The 21359-nt window shown below is 41.7% G+C and overlaps 1 protein-coding gene across 1 annotated transcript in view; it reads left to right on the forward strand.

Annotated features, from left to right (window-relative positions):
- The first annotated feature begins 214 nt into the window (after positions 1–214).
- Positions 215–21359, forward strand: part of CPA2 (carboxypeptidase A2) — a 48907-nt gene continuing 27762 nt past the window's right edge. The window contains exons 1-2 of the mRNA XM_086918909.1: positions 215–399; positions 19008–19089. Of these exons, the coding sequence (XP_086775035.1) occupies positions 335–399; positions 19008–19089 (147 nt within the window). The 5' untranslated portion in view covers positions 215–334. The remainder of the gene's footprint in view (positions 400–19007; positions 19090–21359) is intronic.

Genomic DNA, 21359 nt, shown 5'->3' on the forward strand with positions numbered 1-21359 from the left:
TGCGCTTTACAAATGCCCCTTAATTGAATGGTCTGTGGTTGCTCAAATTTTCACCAAGTGACTTTACACCTGCTCCTCACAGTGTTTCTGATCTTGCATGCCAGGGGGAGAGGTTTGGGGGGATGTTTCATCAGCTAAACTGGAAAGTTTCTGGAGGCCGGTCACAGTCTGTAATCTGCAGATAGCCTTGAAGTGCTCTTTGCACAAAAGCGTGTGGGAACGGACCAACTGGAGAGCAAGTCGCAGCTGCCTCCAAAGGCAAAGTTCCTGCGCACCTCCCTATAAGTACAGGTTGGCAGAGCGACAGGTTCTGTTACACCTGAATCCTGCCACCATGAAGGCCTTGCTTTTTTGGGCAGCCATCCTTGGGGCTGTCTTCTGCGAGGAGACTTTTGTTGGGTGAGAATTAACAAAATGCCTCTCCGATAAAAAAATATATATTTTGCAAATTTTTTGTTTTTGTTTCTGACATCAAAGTCCATAGGGACTGGGAGATGTAAAACATTGTAGCTAGTGAGATGTTGGAGGAACAGGCATGTCGAGTTATTTTCTGGAGACAAGCCTGTTGGTTTGTTTGGGGAGACTTCTTCAGAGTGAGCTGCAGCTGACTTGGAGTAGGTACCTGAAACTGTGACCTTCCCTTGATGAAATTAAGAAACAATGCATTTTAAGAGGGGTCTGAGTGTTTAAGTAAATGTCGGTTTTTGTGCTGCTGCACCAAGTTCTGTCCTGAATACTTTTGGACGCCTCTACAAATACCTTTATGTGTGATGGTGAACGGTGAGAAGGAAGCTCGTGGTTGGTCTTGTATATGCATAAGAAGGTGATGCTTGCTTAATGACTAGCCGAAAAAGTGAGCAATTATTCTGATTAATGTCAGCTCTTGAGAAGTAACCTATTACATATACAGTGAAATACATTTTCGATGCTTAATAATCCTATGAAATCACCAGTTGTTATATTTAGTTTTAGAACAGTCAGATGAAGTTTACACGAGTTTGATTCTACATTGGTAGTAACATCGGCACAGCCTCATGCTGATGCTAAGCGTGACTGCAAGTTTAATGCAGACAGGAAGTAACGTCAGAAGGCGGAAATAGGCTGTCAGAAAGATAAAGATTTTCCCTGACAGGCCAGTAGCTTTGAAAGGCTGGTGAATATCACTGAAGCAAAAATCCAAGCTCCTATTTTAATCTGTAAAATTTCAAATGCACAATCTTTAAACTCATCAAATAAACTCTGCCACTCTAAAAAAGCATAACATAATGCATGCAAAGCGTACACAATATCTCCGTGTCCAGCTGGAGTGGACTGGAAATCCCTCATGGACAGGAGCCAATCAGTGTTCAGCCCTAATCATGGACTGAATTGCTCCTGTGCAAGTCAGGGAAGAGCTCATGTCATCAATTGGAAGCTGTATCTTGATAATTTCAGATCTTTCTGCGTCTTTCAGTATGCAAGAATGTGATGTACATCTCAAATTGCATGCAGGATAAACTGGAAACTGAGTTCATCCTTAATCCTTAGGTTAAATCACTCCGAACAGCCCAATGCACGAGACTAGATATAAACTAAATGCATTTACAATACAATACAATCTCCAGTGTCAATAATGGATCCAAGCCCTGTTTTTGTCCTTGAGTTAGTTAGCTGATATCTCCTGGCATCATGCAGATCCCAGAGGCTAAGGAATATACTCTGCTAGAATAGCAGTAGGCTTAAGAAACTATAATGTTACAGATAAAAAAAAATCCATATCTTAAGTACAGAACAGACGTGGGAAGGCTTGATAAGGTGCAGTGTGTTATATGCAATGCTTGTCAGATTGACACATTTAGACAAAAAAAAAGGCTAATAATCAATGGAACCAAAAATGTAGACACAATCATCGATCACCTGTGCTCTCTATGACATAACTTTAATGTCTGCACCATTAGATGAGGCCCTCACTCTGATGACTCCTGACTTGAGCCACTTCCAATCCGCTTTCTTCTTAACCTCCAAGTTAACTAAGTAAATAAGCAAGTTAGCCAAAATTACGATTGGGAAGAAACTTGCCAACATTTTCTCCATATTCTACGAAACTACCTTAACCCCTTCGATGCTGATGACGAGCTCAGCTCGTCATCAGCCACGGTGAGCGTGTGCGGATGACGAGCTCAGCTCGTCATCTAACGCGGCTTTTCGAAAAAAGCCGCGTAGCGCAAAAATCGCCGCAGCAGCGATGCGGTTAATTAGGGTTATTGCCGTTCCCAGAGTTATAGATTAAGAAAATGCATCACACTGAAGTCTTCCCAAAATGGTATACCTGCATTTACAACAGTTAAAGTGGCTCCTCTGATTTTCCACATCCCTAGTCAGATCATACCAAGATACTTCAAACTTCATGAGGTTCTTGTGTTCCAACAAGAGATATGTCTTTTTCCACATACATTTTGCCACATAACAAGAATGAATGACGTTACAATGCAAACAATTACAACGCATGCCTTTACAACTCGGTTTTTACATCGCAACTACAATTACAACTCATGATTTTACAACGCATGCCATTACAATGCATTTTTAGAAACTACCATTACAATGCAAACTATTACAACGCATAATACTTGTGGGGCAACTCTGGGGTAAGTGTTGGATAGTGCATGCGTTGTAATGGTATGGGTTGTACTGGCATGCGTTGTAGTGACATGTGCTGTAATGGCGTGCGTTGTAGTGGCATGTGATGTAAAGGCAGTTGCGTTGTAACAGCTGCGTTGTAAAGGTAGTGTGTTGTAATGATGGCGTTGTAATGGTTGTTGCCCCATAACAAAGGAGACCTTGAAGAAACTGAAATAGAAGTTACTCTCTCTTACACCAAAGCACCCTATATGGAACCCCCTGGGTTTCTGAACTTAACTGCACCACAACCGCAAAAGGTTCATTAAAGTGTAAACATCTGTTAGCATAGCTTTGTTAGCACAAAACTGTGGACCTGGGTATTTCTTGGCCTGCAATTATTAAGTCTTGCTCAGCCAATTCTATGGTCTTCTATGGGGTCGTTGAATGTTAAGAGCTTTCTGGCTTGATGTTTTAAGGTGCACAATACTCCTGGCTAAAATGCCTTCAATAATATCTTCTTGTTTATTCCAAGAGATATGGGCAAAACTTCTGTTAGATTTTTGAACTCTTCATCTCCTTAGTGCTCATACTAAAGGTTTGGTGATTTTAGTGTGCAACCCTTGTGGAGAGCAGATGGGATGATCTAGGGGTAACTGGATCATGAACTCTGAGTGTCTACTACTATAGTCCAGAAAGGGATTGTTGTGCACCAACAAACATTAATCAAGTATACTAAATTTAACATAGTGCCAGGACAGGAAAAAGCAATGAAAAGTTTACATGCGCCTTCTAATCACTGTAAAGACATATACAGTAACTATGAAGTCTGGTCTGTTGTTTTTCATCATATAGTGTCAGTCAGTCAGCAACTGGGCCAGAAAGAAACTATGCCTGCTCCTTTAAGAGTCAACAGTTTTGCTAAAAATATCTGGTCCAGTGGAGTACTTTCTTTTGGTTAATTACTAACTGCTACCTCATTGGGTAAATATCCAGTTCCTAGTCTACACTACATCTGTGTAATGTCTCACACACCTAGTCACAGACCCATACCGCTACTCACACATTCACTGACCTATACAGCCACTCAAACACACACTCTCAAAGGTTACCGATTACAATTAGTAAATAAAATTGTTTAAAAACCTTTGAAATTCACTGAAAAAAACAAAGGTTACAGGGATGTTATAGTTAGTAAACAGAAGAAAAAAACCTTAGAAATTCACTAGAAAAACCAAATGTTACAGGGACGTTATAGTTAGGCTCAGATTTCACTCGTACAAAACCATAGAAATTCAGCAGTGATAGTTACCTGAGCTAACTATAATTTACGCCCCCCCTCAATGCACTGCTTATGACCTCACATATTACATCACTCATGACATGGTCAGTGACATCACTGATGACATCTCAAATTACATTACTGATGACATCACCAGTGAGTAAAAGTGTTTTGTAAATGTTTGTGAGACTTAACAATATATATCTCACATAACTATAACTGCCAAATTTCTATAGTTCTGTATGAGTGAAATCTGAGCCTAACTATAACGTCCCTGTAACCTTTGGATTCTTCAGTGAATATATATATACATACATACAGAAGCATGGGCAGACAGACATCAGCTCTGCCCCATAAGTGTTTTGCTGGTGGATTAAGGAGGCACCGCCACTAGTATGTTTTGTGATGAGGATGCTTTCCAGGTCTCTGGATCAGGAAAGGCCATGCTGGAATGCACAGCAGCCCCCTCATGGTGACTGAAAAGGAAAGCTATGGCTGCCAGTGTTGATGGTGCAAAACGAAAATTATATTTCTTTCTAGGTACTCATCTAGGTATCGCATAATATTTCCAGGCTTGTAGTGAGCATATGATTTAATGTCACGTAGACCTCACTCTTCCAGGTGCAGACTCCATTTAACAGCTCACTGAGCTAGACACGTTTTAGTCTTGGTATTCCTAAGCTGAAGCAAATAGAACTACAGATATGATAACATTAGTTTGTAAAAGGTAATTCCAGGATTGTGATTGTGTTTTCAAATAGTCAAGGCCCCCTACGACAACTTGAGCGAACAGAAACCAGACATCATCCCCTCCCATCAACCGACAATGAGCCAAACATCACAACTTGGCATCCGGCCACCGTTAAACAGAACACTGTGACCATGGAGAACACCCACTCAGGAGCCCTCATGGACCCCTGCCCACTGCACATCTACCACAGGGCTGCCACCGCCATTGCACCCGAACTAGGATGGACCATCAACGCCTCCTTCAAATCCGGCATCTTCCCAGATGACTCAAAGTGGGCGGAGGTTAAACCCCTCCTCAAGAAACCCACAGCCGACCCAATGGACCTGAAAAACTACTGGCCCATCTCGCTCCTCCCCTTCGCGTCCAAGGTCACCGAAAGACTCGTAAAAGCCCCGCTGACCGTATACATCGAAGAAAACTCCATTCTAAACTCCTCACTGTTCAGATTCCGCAGCAACCACATCACCGAGACTGCCCTCCTCGGGCCACTGATGACATCCATATGCTACTCGACCAGGGCCACACCGCGGCCCTCATCCTACTTCAACACCGTCTCACACCGCACTCACGCAACCAGACTTCACAACGCTGGGATACGAGGAACCACCCTCAACTGGGTCTAATCCTTTTTTCTGGCAGAACCCAGATGATCAGACTCCCTCCCTTTCTCTCAGAGCCCACAGAGATCATCTGGGGAGTATCCCAGGGATCATCGTTCAGCCCCACGCTATTCAACATCTACATGGCCCCCCTCGCCACCATCGTCAGGGAGCATGGGCTCAGCATAGTATCATATGCCAACGATACCCAGCTCATCCTTTTCCTCACGAAGAACCCCAAAAACACCAGACTCTGCTTCCAGGAAGGAATGAAGGACGTCGCAGCCTGGATGAAAAGTAGCTGCCTGAAGTTCAACTCGGACAAGACTGAAGTCCTCATCCTCAGACCCTTCCCCTCCGCCTGGGACAGCACCTGGTGGCCCTCGGCCCTCGGGAGCCCACCTAACACAACAGACCACGCACGGAACCTCTGCATCATCCTCAACTCCTCCCTCACAGACCGGCCAGATCAACTCCGTCGCCTCCATCAGTTTCAACTGCCTCCGCATCCTCCGCAAGACCTTCAAATGGATACCTCCCGAATGCCGAAAGACCGTCACCCATGCACTCATAACCTTGCAGACTGGACTACGGCAACGCCCTCTACGCCGGTATCAACATAACTCTCCCTCACAAGCTCCACACCATCCAGAAATCCGCAGCTAGACTCATCCTCGTGATTCCACGGCACGAACACATGGCCCAACACCTATGAGTTCTCCACCGGCTGCCTGTCGAGAAGAGAGTATCCTTCAAACTACTCACCCACGCCTACAAATCCCTCCACAACATCAGACCCAAATACCTCAACGGGAGAGTCTCCTTCCAAGTACCCAAAAGGAACCTCCGCTCCGCCGACCTTGCCAAGGCAGAGACCCTCAGCATACGCAGAAACAGAGGAGGCAGAAGAGCCTTCTCCTACATCGCAGCCAAGACCTTGAACGAGCTCCCAGTCAACATCAGACGCTACCCTACCCTGGACACCTTCAGGAAAAACCTCAAGACCTGGCTCGGAACCTCTGTAGTGTTCACTGTAAGATTTTGTTTATGTTATATATATATATCGCCCACTAGAGGGCAGTACAGAAGGTATACAAAACATGTATAACAATGGCAGGCATATCAGCGACCAGCCCACCGGAGGGCGGCGACCTAATTATAATTACAATTTTAATTTAATTTGATTGCATTTAATTCCATTTTGAAAATGACAAATTGCATTATAATTTAGGACAACTGCACACCTCTTAAATTGATCAAGTCAATTGTATAAATCATTGTACTTGTTGGTGTTAAAAAACTATGATGTTTAAGAAACTACTGGTCCCAGAATGCTCAGCAAATGTGGGAGGGCCCAGGTAAACATGGAGGTGTAGCTAGGCATGGGCGGAAAATCCGTTCCGCTCGCGGATTTTGCGGATTTTCGGGAAATCCGCAATCCGCGAGATTTGCGAATTTCCCGCAAAATCCGCAAATCCGCGAGCAGCGGATTTTGCTCGCACTGCTCGCACTGTTCGCGTGAGTTCGCGCCCCGCGAATAAGTGCAAAATTGCAGAAATACGATCTTAGCAAAACTGAAAGTAACTACTTACCAGGTTCAAAAGTTCAGGCTCATCATTAGTAGCCATTTCCTGGAGTGCTTCCTGAGGGGCCCCTCCAGAGTTCAGTTGCCAGTTGAAACTATTATGTGACCCTGCTCTGAACCTCAGAATAGTTACACATATGCCACAAAGGTCCTGAATTACAGCTAAGGGAGACAAGCAGGAGCCAGGCTGGAAGTTAAAATCCATTAATCAGCCCCTAATTCATTATTGTCAGTTGGGGCAGGGCAGGTGTTGTAACTAATTTTGCAACAATGAAAGCACTTAGCAAGTGCAAAAGATCACTAATCAGGGCGCACTAAGGAAGCAGGTGCCAGCTAAAAAAATATTCTGTGACACATGAATCAGCCCCAAATTAATTCAGGTCACTTGAGGCAGGGAAGGTGTGCTTTGCTTTGCCGAAAATAATGTACACTGGACAACCAGAGGGTGTGGTGATGAAACAGAGGGTGGCATGGGTGGGCCAGAGGGTGGCATGAGTAGTCAGAGAGTGGCAGTGGTGACAGAGAGTGGCAGTGATGAAGAAGAGTGTCCCAAACAGGCTGGACACGTAGAAACAACAAGTTCGCGAAACTTGCGACCCGACAGGTAAGTTCGCAATTTGCGAAAGTGTACAAAACCCTCGCGAACTGGCAGAAACACGGGCGAACACAAAAAAAAAAAAAATCCGCAAATTCGCGGGAATTCGCGGATTTTGCGGATTGCGAATCCGCAAATCCGCAAAATTCGCGAACGCGAGATCCGCAAAATTCGCTCATGCTTAGGTGTAGCCCAAATTTTGTTTTGTCCTTTTAAACTTGTGAGCTCCATTCACTAAACTGACCGTGACCAAGACAGCGGACGCTGTCGAAACGCGTTGGTTGTTTTTTGTTTGACCCCCCAATGGATTTGTGAAATAAACACGAAAATTAACTGAAACAAGCGATTGATCACCGTTTTTGTCTGCGACTCCACCCATCCCCGGGACCGGGGAAACCTGTTGTAAATATACCTACCTCGGATGACGACGCCAGCAGCACCTGGGAAGCAAGCTCAGTCATTTTGGACCTAGGGGAAGAAGTGGATTTTTTATCCCTAGAAAGACTTCAGTCACTGAGGCCCCGGAACAAACAACAGACAAAGGTGCAGCAACAGCAGCAAAGCGCGCCAGGAACAACAGAAGACGGGGCCAGCGCCGGAAAAAGCACAAAAGCGCCCAAAAAACCAAAGCGGCAGTATTGGCGCAAAAACAAGTAAGTGACAACACGATAGTCAATTTGTCTTCCATTGACCTAACCTTGGCTGAAAAACAACTTTTAAGTCTTGGACTTTCATACTGTCCAACAACTGACTTTAACTATGCCAAGACTCGTATAGACGTATACATGTACATCAGGAAACTTAAGCTCAAAAAATTCTTTGATATTAAGGAGGGTCTTAGTAACAAGACACCACAAGGAATTGGAGCTACCATAAACATTCTTCCCAATGTGCCCACACTTCCGGCCAGTGACACCAGAACGGTATTAACAGTTCTGAATCTTTTGGCGAATGATGCACCAACTTATGACCTTGCATCCACACAGGATGAATTAAGAGCAGCAGGCATTCCCCAAATAGGAGCATATTACAGTCCTTTCAAACAAGCGTCCAAATTCAATCCTACCATGCCTAGAGACTCTATAGATGTCTTCCAGGACGTGGTAGTGGAAGACCTAAAGCATTTGCATCATCGGATTAAACACAAAAAGCGATACAGGAGCAAACAGGAAATTGATTACTATTCTTTGGTCAAAAAACTGGGCAATGATCACAATATTATTGTAACAACGGCTGACAAGGGGGGCAATGTGGTCATCTGGCCCCAGGATGACTACATTAAGGAAGCCAAGAGACAGCTAAGTGATAATACATGCTACTCTATTACCAACATGAGACATTTTGAAACCTCCAAGGATGCGCTTAAGAAATTACTTTTTAAGTACAAAAGGGAGGGCATGATTTCCTTACAGGAGTTTGAGTTCCTCCATGTTGAATTTCCTGTCTTGCCCAAACTTTATTTACTCCCTAAAATTCACAAGCTGACTAGACCGGTACCTGGCCGACCGATCATTTCGGCTATTGCAGGTGTGGCAGAACATGTCACAGAGTACATAGATTATTTCCTGCAAGGCCTTGTCCAGGACCTGCCAACATATGTGAGAGACACAGGCGATTTTCTTGCCAAAATTCAGAATACCCAGTGGAATGATGGAATGCTCATGATTACTTTAGACATTGAATCGCTCTACACGAGCATAGAGCATATGTCGGGCTTAAAAGCATTAGAATTCTTTCTTGGTAAAAGGTCTATGAACTGTTACCATCATAACAAAGTATTAATTGAGCTAACATCATGGTGTCTTAATAACAATTTCTTTCTTTTTGGGAGTGATTTGTATCTGCAAAAGCGTGGGGTCGCGATGGGGGCCTGTTTCTCTCCCAGCTACGCGTGCTTGCACGTGGGCTGGTGGGAGAAGCAGGTCCTCAGGCGGCAACACGCCCAAGTTTTTTCCAGACATGTTTTGCTTTGGCTTCGTTATATTGATGACGTTTTTTTGTTATGGCAAGGTGATAGGAACAGTGCACAAATGTTTATTGACTCCATTAATAACAACAATGAAAACCTGAAATTCACGAGTTCCATCAGTGATTGTGAGGCTGACTTTTTAGATGTAAAAATCCTTATCCGCAACGGCCAGCTAACAACTAAGCTACATCGGAAAAGCACTGCTGGCAACAGCATTCTTCACGCCAGTAGTGCACATCCGCGTCATGTAGTTGATAATATCCCTCTGGGTGAACTCTTAAGAATTAAGAGAATTTGCAGTACAGATTCTGATCTTGAATCATGTACCAACGAAGCCCTGGCCAGGTTTCGGGCAAGAGGTTACCGTGAATCGGTGTTAAAAACAGCAGTGGAAAAAACCAAGAGTAGATCCCGTGCCTCTCTATTAGAGACCAAAAACACTGCTGACACTTCAACTATGACCGATGACAACACCACTAATCCTAGGTTCATAACCTCTTACAGTAGACAGGCCAGACAAATAAGATCGATTCTGTCCAAAAGATGGCCGGTCCTTATAACGGATCCTGTACTGAAACCCCAACTCGCTGAAGCTCCCATTGTCACTTTTAGAAAAGGTCCCTCACTCAGGTCCCATATTTGCCATGACTTTCCTGAACTCAGAAAAAAGCAGGAATGGATGAAAACTAGGTCAGGTTTTATACGCTGTACCTCTTGCAGGGCCTGCAAATTTGGCAAAAGTACCCGGCAGTACCACACGCCTTTCAGTCCTGACCCAATTCAGATCAAGGGTCAATACAATTGTAAAACTGAATTTGCCATTTATGTTTTAACTTGCACATGTGCATTAAGGTATGTCGGCAGCACACGACAGCCTGTGCATGTTAGGATCCTCCAGCATTTACGAGCCATTGTCAACAATGACCCAGCCTATCCGGTGGCCAGGCACTTCAAGGCGGTACATAACAACAACTTGGAGTGCCTATCCTATTTTGTTATCTCTGCAATTGACAAGCCTAGAAGAGGCGGAGATAGGGTCAAGATGCTCAGAAGAATGGAGTCCCATTTTATCCTTGAGCTGGACAGTAGATCCCCCAATGGCCTTAACAACACGGAGGACCTACATGTGTTTCTGTAATCTAGTTTTGCACAGGCCCCCCTTTCTGTATTGCTTTGGTTATGTGAGTCCTGGTAGGCTGCCGCCCTCCCCCATGTGATTAATATAATATCTCCTTGTTGGGTTTATGCACGCAAATCTTTCAATTTTCTTTTATAAATGTTTCACGGTGATTCACAATTTAAGTTCACGTATTAATTTTTTTTTGGTTAACACCTATCTTTTGAGGACATAGACAATAGGCATTCTCTGTTTTTTCCTGATGAGTATGCTTTTCTAACAATCGGATATGTGACAATGACATTCCTGTGGTATTTATATCAAATAGTCCTTGCCCTACAAACATGCTGCTACAGTCGTATGTTTACATATTGCGCTGATTTGCACAGAAATATGTATAGATGCAACATTACTATGTTTACAATATGCTTATTTTGCACAAATAATTAGTATTACTAATTTTTTATTGCATCTATTCTGACATTCATTTTTAATGATGCACTTTGCACTTTTCTACGCATTTTTGCACTATTAATATGTTGTGTATGCGAGGGCTTTGATTACCAATGTTTGGTATTACATTTATAGGCATTCTATGCATTTTATGTCTTTTGTACTACTTTTCTATATATCACATGTTTTAATATTGTCACAATAATGTGTGGATTCTAACCAGAAATTCAATTCTATTTCCGATCGTTTTTAAATTGAAATGTTTGGAAAACAGACTACTCCATGCAGTACCAGTAGTTTGTCCTCTCTTTCCATTACCACGTGGTGTATGACAAAAAAATGAAAAAAATGTACTTTTCACTGTCAAGCATTTGGTATTTAAACGCAAGCATTTCCAACTCTGATTGTCTGTGAGCAAGGGCGGATGCCCGAAACGCGTCAGATTGCTTGTTTCAGCTTTTAATAAAATCTGTGCTTGAAGTAAGTCACTGGATCTGCGTGATTTCCTGGGTCGCTGTGGTCGGAGCCTGAGAGGTTACACTTGCTTGATATATATATATATATATATATATGTGTATATATATATATTTTTTTGTTGTTTTTTTTGTTGATGGGACACCATTTTGAATACATTAAATATAAGTCGTGCTTAGCTTGGATGATATACATAAAAGAGACATGTGGTCACCTGTTTCTGACGGATATAAAAGCATGGAATTTACAATATATTTAAGGGAACGACCACAATTGTAAATAAGTATTTAAAACATTTGAATAGATATTTTAAATAAATATTCCAAATAGATTTATATCCGGCGATGCTATTCAATAAAATCTTTTTCTCAACTAATAAAAACACCCCACTGAAGTGCTTTTCTTGGGAACCATAACTCATTGTTTCCCTATACACACAAATGCATTGATAAATAAAAGCACATTAAATACACTTTAGGATCAACTCTGCACTCACGAGCATAGTTTATTTTTGGTTATTAAAACAATTATCAGGCACTTTGCTTTTTACTTAACTCACTTTATCGACTACTTAATAATAGACCTATGTAGTCCATTGTGTTGTGCTGAAATTGCTCCCCAGTGGGCTAGCACTACACAAACATTTAAAAGATATAAATATCCAATTCATCTATCTAAATTTGCTACCTTATAGCCAATATTCTAGATATATATATACCTCGTAGGTCGTTTTTGTCTCCATTTGCGCTAATTGCACTTTGCAAGCTACAAATCTGTTGTGAGACCGCTGATTCAAGTCTGCCTTTCTGTGTCCTTCGATGATATTGGTGGGATGACTTTGAACTCGTCGTGAAAAGGGACAGCACCTCCCCTCCCTTCCAACTCTCTGATTCGTTTGGTCATCACTTGAATCCTTCTCTGTGACCTCAGACTCAGAGGTTTCCACCTGTTGCTCCGGTGTTTGTTGCATTCTCCGATGCAATTCTTTCTTGGGGGCATTGAACTTCCTGGCAAACGTTAGAACCTGCCCCTGCAGGTAATCGTTTTCATCACGGATATATTTTTCTTGTTTTCTGACTTTAATCTTCTGCTCATACTTAGATAGCCTTATTTTCATTAGCCCTCTGAGTTCCTTCACTCGGCTTGTGTCTTCCTCTTTGCTCAGGTCCTCATCTAAAACCTTGATTTCAGCCAATGCCTTGTCCCGATCACTCCAGGCATATTTAACAAGGATTTTGAAGGTGCCTTCACAATAGTGAGCCATGTGCTCCGCCCAATCAGTCAGGAGTTGGGGGTCAGGATTTTCATATGAGGGCACAGTATATACCCTCAACCCCCTTGGGATGCGTTGTTCCTCTATGTATTTCTGCAAGCTGGTGGCCTCTCACTACTTGCGAATCTCGCGTTCATGGAGTCTTTCCAATTTTGTTAGAATATCATTTAATCTATTGCCCTGATGTTGTGTGACTGGTGCTGCAGATGATGCTGTCGCACGCTGCCTTTTAAACATATCTTTATTAACATGTCGTCTTCGAGGTGTCATGAACACCGAAGAAGGCTCAACGCCGAAACGCGTTTGTTCTGAAGCCAAAAATAAAGAAGTTTGCAAACGCCCCCCCGTGAGTGCGGTAATTCTTTTAAAATATGAAGGATTGGAGCGTGTGTGTATGTATGTATATATATATATATATATATATATATATATATATATATATATATATATATATATATATATATATATATATATATATATATATCCTCTACAAGTGAGTCCCTTCCTCACTACAACGAGAGCACCCGCCTGGAGTTCGAAAAGTCTGCCACAAAGGAACTTGGAGCGTTAAAACTACACAGACGCTGAACCGTCTCTTCATGGAAGGGCCCGTGACCATATGTCAAGAATTATCCTAATTCAAGGTACAACTTTAATTATTGTTGCCTGCGGTCCCGACCTGTCACAAGAGGCCTGGCGAGGAAAAGTGCACACACCGTTTGGGGAATTGACTTTTGAAGCGGACATATCGCAAACGCCACACACAGCAAATAAACATCATCCAAGTGTGCTGTGAATTAACAAACTTTATTTAAACCTGCAAACATTACCTTCAAGCACGGCGTAGCCCAGCTTCAACTGCCACACCCTGAGATCCAACCAATCAAGAGAGATGTGCTTCTCTTTAAAAAACGGAACGCCTGTGTGCGAGTGACTGACACCCTGACACCCTGAACACCTTGCGCACTGATGAAAGCTCACTGCTGAATGCGTCTGCGAAAATAAAGGTGTTTTTAAAACTTTCCGGAGTGCCCGTGTGTGCGGTACCTTGCATACGTTGGAGCCTATATATATATGTATATATAGATATCAACCACACAAATCCAGCTCCCACAAAAACTTCATGGGAGAAGGCACGGACTCGAGGTGTTAAAATTCAGCATAGATTTATTGAGAAAGGTTGCCCTCAATCCCAAAGGTAAAAGATACGCGTTTCGGCTTTCAGGAAGCCTTCGTCAGTATATATATATATATATATATATATATATATATATATATATATATTATATATATATATATATATATATATATATATATATATATATATATATATATATATATATATATATATATATATATATATATATACGTCATTTGGAGGTAGTCAGGGGTCGCAGCGGTGACCTCTAGCTTGCTCACTGCTACTCCTGGCACTTCCTTTGCGACCCCCCATCCTCAGAAGGGGCAAAACATTTGCCTCCTCTGAGTCCAGAGGTAGACAAAGGAAGTGCCAGGATTAGCAGGGAGCAAGCTAGAGGTCACAGCTGCGACCTCTGACTACTTCCATATTACGTCCATGATATTATGTGTTATTAACCAATAGACATTTGCCTGGCAACAGATGTGAATTAAAAAATATATATATTAATTCTGCCACAATGTTTCTATAGAGTCTAGAACTAAAAATCATGGTATGTTTACAGAAAAAGCAGTCGCAAAACATTTTCCCAAGCAGTAACTAGAACCATTTACCAGCCGCTGCCAAGGGCCAAGGGAATCAACTCATCATTCAGTTTATGACCAAACAAGCCACCTATACATTAGGGATCGTTTCCATTTGCTGCATGGGCCTATGTACCCTTCTTTTTATACTCCCCCTGCCACAATTTGCTTGTGTTGGCTCACAGCTTGAAGTGGTCTAGCCTGAGACCAAAAACTGAAGAACTAGTAGTCTTTTTTGAATTGTGCATGCTGCTGTTTATTGGTCTGATAGTTAGTAGTAAGTTTGTCATTTTATTTATTACAGTTGTAAATTATGTAACCAACGTGTTCCTTATTAAACATGTCATATATGATAACTTTGAAGAGCTTTACAGATGTGCACAGATAAATCAAACAAATATAGGAAAGGAGTTTAGAGCAGTGGGTAAGCCTAAAACACTGAGCATTTTGAGAAATCATTATTTAAGGCTCCACTGGAAATGTGAGGATTGATTCTGTATTTTCTCTTGTGACTTGATCTACAAGAAAGATGCTATGGCTATGTTATGGCACACATATACCATTGTTTTGTTGGTGTCCACAAGAGTTGCTTGAATGCATGGGTCTATGGCCCTGGGTGACAACTGATATACATGCAAACATAACTGTACACAGGTGAGGCAATTTGGAGGTTTGGAGATTTTAGGGCTCTAAACTACCAAAGGCATGCCTTAAAAATAACAGGAAGGTGATCCTTCATGCTCCTCATTGATGTCACAATATTTTTATAGAGTTGTGTGAGAGACCTAACAAATATGCCTAACAAATAGAAGCACAAATACCTTGTTCCAACTTCAGTAGTTTTATGGATTCTATGGGAGGCCTATTTACGTGTTCTTATGGTAGTCCACCAATGCGCCAGCAATGTTTACTTCGCCTTTACTAGATGTGTCGTTTACTTGCTATCGGAAAGTACGGATTCCTGTAGTAAATAGAATTATTATTTGGGGTGAGTGACTGCTGAATTCAAGGAATAATCACAACATTTGTCAGGGTCAACCCATCAAGTCACTAAATTCACCTGAGTGCAACCCCTTGGTAGCTATGACACAGAGCTTAACTTACAACAATGTTTAAAGTGGTTATGCAGTACTGAAACAGTAATAAAGTAAAAATGCTTAACAATAAAAATACCAAACTGAATCAGAAAACTAGAGTAAGATTTAATAAACAAAATATTGGAAAACAAAAGGAATGCTTGGTGGTGCCACATATATGCCTCACACCAGGTATTAAGTGGGGATGACTCCTTGGCACTCCTTAACCAATGGAGTCAAAGTTCACCGGAGCCAACCATACCCATTTTTTCAAAAGTTCCTGTTTGCCTTACTGCAAACAGTACTATAATGCAATGTGCTGGTCATTTTCAAGATGGTGAAAGTCTTCAGCCACAATGAATTTGGACTCTGAGGGCTGGGTGTATAGTGTCATTGCAATATCATCAGTGTTGTCACAAATCGAACTCTAAAATACAGTTTGAGGCAAAAACTACCCATCACAAACTCAGTGACAGATGTCTGGTAGGGCAAAAGCAAGATCCTTAAGCAACAAGACAGTGAATCTACAAGATATGCCTCGTTATCCAGTTCCCTTTCTTGCAAGTGTCACACCATACCTGTCAAGCAGGATTTGACAGTGTGGTGTCAGAGGATACCCAGAGCCCCTAGACTGAATATTCTGTGGAGTTCAGAGGCGTAATCTCTGCCCATTAACTTCAGCCTATTGTTTGCTCCAATGAGGCATTTTACACATCTTTCACATCTATTCAAGGCTGAGCACAGGCTGAGAGAAGTTGGCGAGCTGATTCAAATTAGTCTCCAGGAACGTAAGGCGGCAAAAAGGTAACATCTGTCAAAGTTACTTCTTCTTAATAGTTATTACAAATCCCACTTCACCATTGAATTGGATTTTAATAACTATCAAAATAGTAATTTAATTATTTTTCCAGCTGGTCCCATTCCCAAGTTAGCATTGTTAGTATTTTAATTTGCAGTCTTGTTTTCATCATAACACAGCTAGGCCTGCCACAGTGACAATAGCTTTTTGACCTTGTCACTGTAGGGAGGTCTTTGGATGTTAAAAAGGATTATTTAATAGGCTACACTGCCGGTATTAAATTGCAACAGAAAGTCCACACAGGCTATGCCTGTAGCCAGATTTGCTCTGCCTGCAGTGGATGGCACAATAGGTGCTGTAGTCCACATATGGCATGTAACTTCCAGGCTGTGGGTGCACTTTCTACAACATACACTAAGGACTTTCAGGCACTTGAACTTCAAAGTAGTGAGGCGGAACAGTTTAAGGTTTACAAGGAGACGCAGTGGGCTAGAGACTCAGGATTTAGGAATGTAACAAATAACATGTATTAGAAGATCGGAATGTTGAGATTTCCATTGAAGACAATGGATTAGCTTGTGGCTTATAATGGCTGGTCTAAGCCAGGAGCTCCAACATTCCAATGTTTGTCTTCATGTTTTTCCTTATTTATTTTACAACATTCTAGCCTTGGAATGTTCTATTAGACTTATAGCCCTTCTGCGCCAGGCTATACCACTTGTAAATGCCCTCTCCTTCGTTGTATGTCTTCGCCTGCGGCTCAGGCCTGTAACTTGGGTTCAGGTCCTTCAACAACTGGTATAGTCCTCCACAGTGGGCTATACAACTATGATAAATGAATGTCCAGCCAGTACTTTTTCTTTTTTAAATGACAAGTACTTTATTACATACAGCAAATGTAGATTTTTACAGGCCCAGTTGTCAGAAAATCTAATATTATTGCAGTCTCCTTTAATGCCACCACACCGCAACTCCTTTAAGAACAAGAACATAGAACACAGACAATTCCAACACTATAAAACAGTAGAACTTCCAATCCTCATCCTTTTTTTTGCAATCTGAATTCACCAACTAATAAATCAGTCTATTTAATCAAAACAATAAGTCCACCATAATAAAATCTTGGATGTATGACGGTACAACGCGTGCTTTAACAACGCGTTCCGCTACGACGCAAGTTTTACAACGCAAGTCGTTCCAACGACTTGCGTTGGGGGGCGCTGGATAGTGAATAGTTTAATTTACTATTCCAACTCCAGTCCCCATGGATAGTAGGGAAGGTGTTGGAAAGTAAATTAAACTATTACCTATCCTAGAGCGCCCTCCAGCGAAAGTCGTTGTAATGACTTTCGTTGTTAAACCTGCAACGTAACGGTACTTCGTTGTAAAAGTTCCATTGTAAAGGACGTTCCCCTAAAATCTTCAAAGTCGTTTAATTCCAAGAAATCCTCCTGGATAATCATAGTGCATCTTCAACAAAAACAACACCTTTGAAGCTACTCATCTTCTTTCTGCTGAGCTCGAGCTGTAACATAAAGAACACCATTAAGTCTGGGCTGGGACCCAGAAAGGGATAATATTAGCCTCTGTGTCTTTAATAAAATCCAGATTTTTTTACCACCATGGTTGATGAAAATCTACATTTTACGCAAGAACGGAGGCTAATATTATTGCAAGTTCAAAGCTTCCTGAATCTGAATAAACAAGAAGTTGCAGTTTCCACAGGTTTAAAAGAACATTTCCTGTAAAACTGCATCCTTCGACCAATCTGCACACCGTAAAATGCCTTGTAAAGCACACCCAAGCATAAAAGCTTTTGAAGCAGATGCACCTCTCACAGAATGAGCCCCAAACACGCTTACATACTCACCAGACTTCTTCAACACTTCTTTCACACAACGCGCACGGGTGGGGAAAGTCACTGCTTTATTAGGATTTTTAAAAGAAATAAGCAACTGTTTCTCAGAACCCACTCTCAAAAGAGCCCTCCTATTCTTTAAGTACAAATTACACAGGATGTCCTGCGAGTTTCTGTAGGATGTTGCTAGGAGATTGAATATCCCCTTCAGATGTGGGGGATGGTGTATCCATACTGGGATTCTTGGACTGGTTTCCCACAAAGAACACTGCATACAGTTATAGTTGATAAGTGGAACTTGATTGGGGGTTGGGTTTTTCATGAAATCCTGTAATTGGGATTATGTTGCAGCTCCTTCTGTGAATTATCCTTTGTGATTAATGGTGAGGGCTGGTTTGACTACTGAAAGTCGACAGAGATCCTCATAACTATAGCTGTAAAATGTGGAACATTATCCTGATATAAATATATTAGTGGCTTTGCTTTTCCAACAAAAAACATTTCTCACTGAACTCCAGTGTCATTGCCTTTTTATCTGGTGGAGGTGTCTACTGTGTTAACAGTGTTACATCCTGTACTTCATAATCCATCTCAACCAATCCAAGGGTATTTTATTAAGTGCTATAGCTATATACTTCTGTGGGCCAGGTTTTGGGAGAAAGCTAAAGGAATATTCCTGCATTTCCCTTGATCCTTGAATGTATGTGGGTAGCTGCTATTGGCCAAGGGAAGAAAAAGTATATAGGCTAGCACAGCACGCCATCCACAGTTCATATGTATACAAGTTCGCCTGGAAGCTTTATCAAATCATGTGTCCGACAAGTGTTGTGTCAACATCTCTTTTGTGTGTTGTCAGTGACCAAGTCCTGAGGATCCGAGCCAGCAACGATGAGCAGATCCAGCAATTGCTGTCCTTAGAATCGCTGACGTCCCTCCAGGTATGTTCTGTTCCTTTCCTTGGCAATAGCAACACATCCCTGTATCCATATGACCAGTCTGGTACAAAACTACAAATGCATGGAATTTGCAGAGCAGAGTAGGGCACTGGTCTAGAGCTGCTGCCAGTCGCCAAGAAGAGACTATACTCAGTAAAAGGGCACACGAAAGGTGTGACAGTGTGGACACATACAACATACAAAGCCTGATTGTGGTTCGTGGAGGCAGAGGTGATTTTATATATATATATATATATATATATATATATATATATATATATATATATATATATATATATATATATATATATATATATATATATATATATATATATATATATATATATATATATATATATATATATATATATTTGGGGACATATGTGGGAGCAATGGCCCACCATCATAGAAAAGAGAGGTACGCAGCACACACGGATTCGAGTTTAGGGCTAGAGTTTGATAGTATACAAAAGAGAATACTCTATATAGTGTAACTATAGAACCCCTATAACTTATTTAAATTAAAGGTTGGGGTTAGATATTGACTTAAGGTAATAGGAGTTTAGATTATGGTTGAGGGCGGATGCTAAGGGTTAACCATTGAGGTCGGGGCTATATTTATTGTTAGGAAGAATATGGTTAATGTTAGAATTAGAGCTCATTACAATGATACTTACTAATCTTCAGAAATCGTGTAAACGTTTGAGAGGGGACTACTACTGGCAGAAGGAAGGCTCTTATAGACACAGCTGCGAAGGACTACCTGGCAGGCTTGAAACCAGTTGCTAAGATGATGGACGGGAGATGCCCAGGACCAGAGAAATAGACCTGGATCAATGCAGGACTCAGAGTTGTGGGGTCCTGAGGCTATATGATCCTCACACAACACTTGGGCCCTGATACTAAAATGAGACCGAGGAGGGGCCACAAAGTAGTCAGGTTGACGGAGATCGCGACCAACTGGAATCTACAGTTAAAGGGTGAAGGGAAGGCCAGGATCCTCTACAGTGTACTTAATTGAACACACCGGACACTAGTGAGGCATGATATGCTAGATAGTATTGTTTGCGATAGATGCTGGAGCAGGCATACAGAAGAAGGCTCCTATCAGTAGTTGAGATGGCATTAAAGTATGGGACCAGACTGTAACTTCTTATTCCAGCTTGCAAGTGAAGTACTGAGGGTGAGTCTGTGTTAGGCCGCCGGGACCAGCAGGGCTAGGACTTCCTTTTTTTATTTTTTTTTTGTCAAAAGGGAGTACATCAAGATATTCTAATCCACAATAACCGAAATAACTGATTAGGACTTTCCACGAGGTTGATAGGAATGATTGCTTTTCAAGTGGTGGGCTGTGCGTGGGATGAGGAAAGCACAAGGGCCTCCTAGAGATCCTAACACCTATTGCACTGGTTGAGGAGGCGATAGCAGCAGCGAAGCGGGTGACACCACCGTCCCTGGAGAAAGTGGAAGTAGCCGAGCTACCTATGCTTTGGGATTCCAGTAGAGCTGTAATGGCAGATGCAATGGAACATGTGAGTATCAGGTCCTACATCAAAACATGTCTGCGTGGGAAGAACACAACGCTGTTGAGCTGTGCGATTGCATACAGTACAACTGTAACACCCTAGGGTTGAGAAGACACTATTCGTGTGAGGGGGCGCGGGGTTGTAGCATAACGTTTAGGGCATGGTGGAGAGGGTTATTGCAAAGCTTACAGTCAGAAAGATTTCTTTCCACAGTTGCCCAAGAAGATGAATTGGTGGAAGAAAACTTAAGCCTCGCTCTGATGGTTGTTTCATTTTATTGTTCATTGATCTTTTAATATCACAGAATAATTCTCAAGCTCTGAATATGTATACATCACATGCGTTAGACATAAGACCTAAACACAGCTTCCTATAAAGGATTTAACATATACGTTTTAAGGACAAACTTTACAGAAAATTATCATAAAGAACTTTAAGAAATACAGTGACACTGAATTACATTTAATAATGAGATATGCATGGTCAATAGAGTTTCAAGTCCAAGATTGAAAGTAAAATGAAAGAGAAGATAAATGTATCTCGTTTGCTTATATAAACTTCCGGAGATGCCTCAAAGCTCCTATCAAATGTTAATGTCAATAAAGCAATTCACAACAGCCACCAGAAATGGAAACACACCAAACCGTTTAAAAATATATAGGTCTGAGAAAATAACATGCTAATCACACTAACGACCACCTGGAAACCTGAATGAAAAAGAAAGTTGGTTTAAATACCAGTTTACTA

This window comes from Lissotriton vulgaris, chromosome 1_1 (genome assembly GCF_964263255.1).
Source record: "Lissotriton vulgaris chromosome 1_1, aLisVul1.2, whole genome shotgun sequence".
Lineage (NCBI taxonomy): Eukaryota > Metazoa > Chordata > Amphibia > Caudata > Salamandridae > Lissotriton > Lissotriton vulgaris.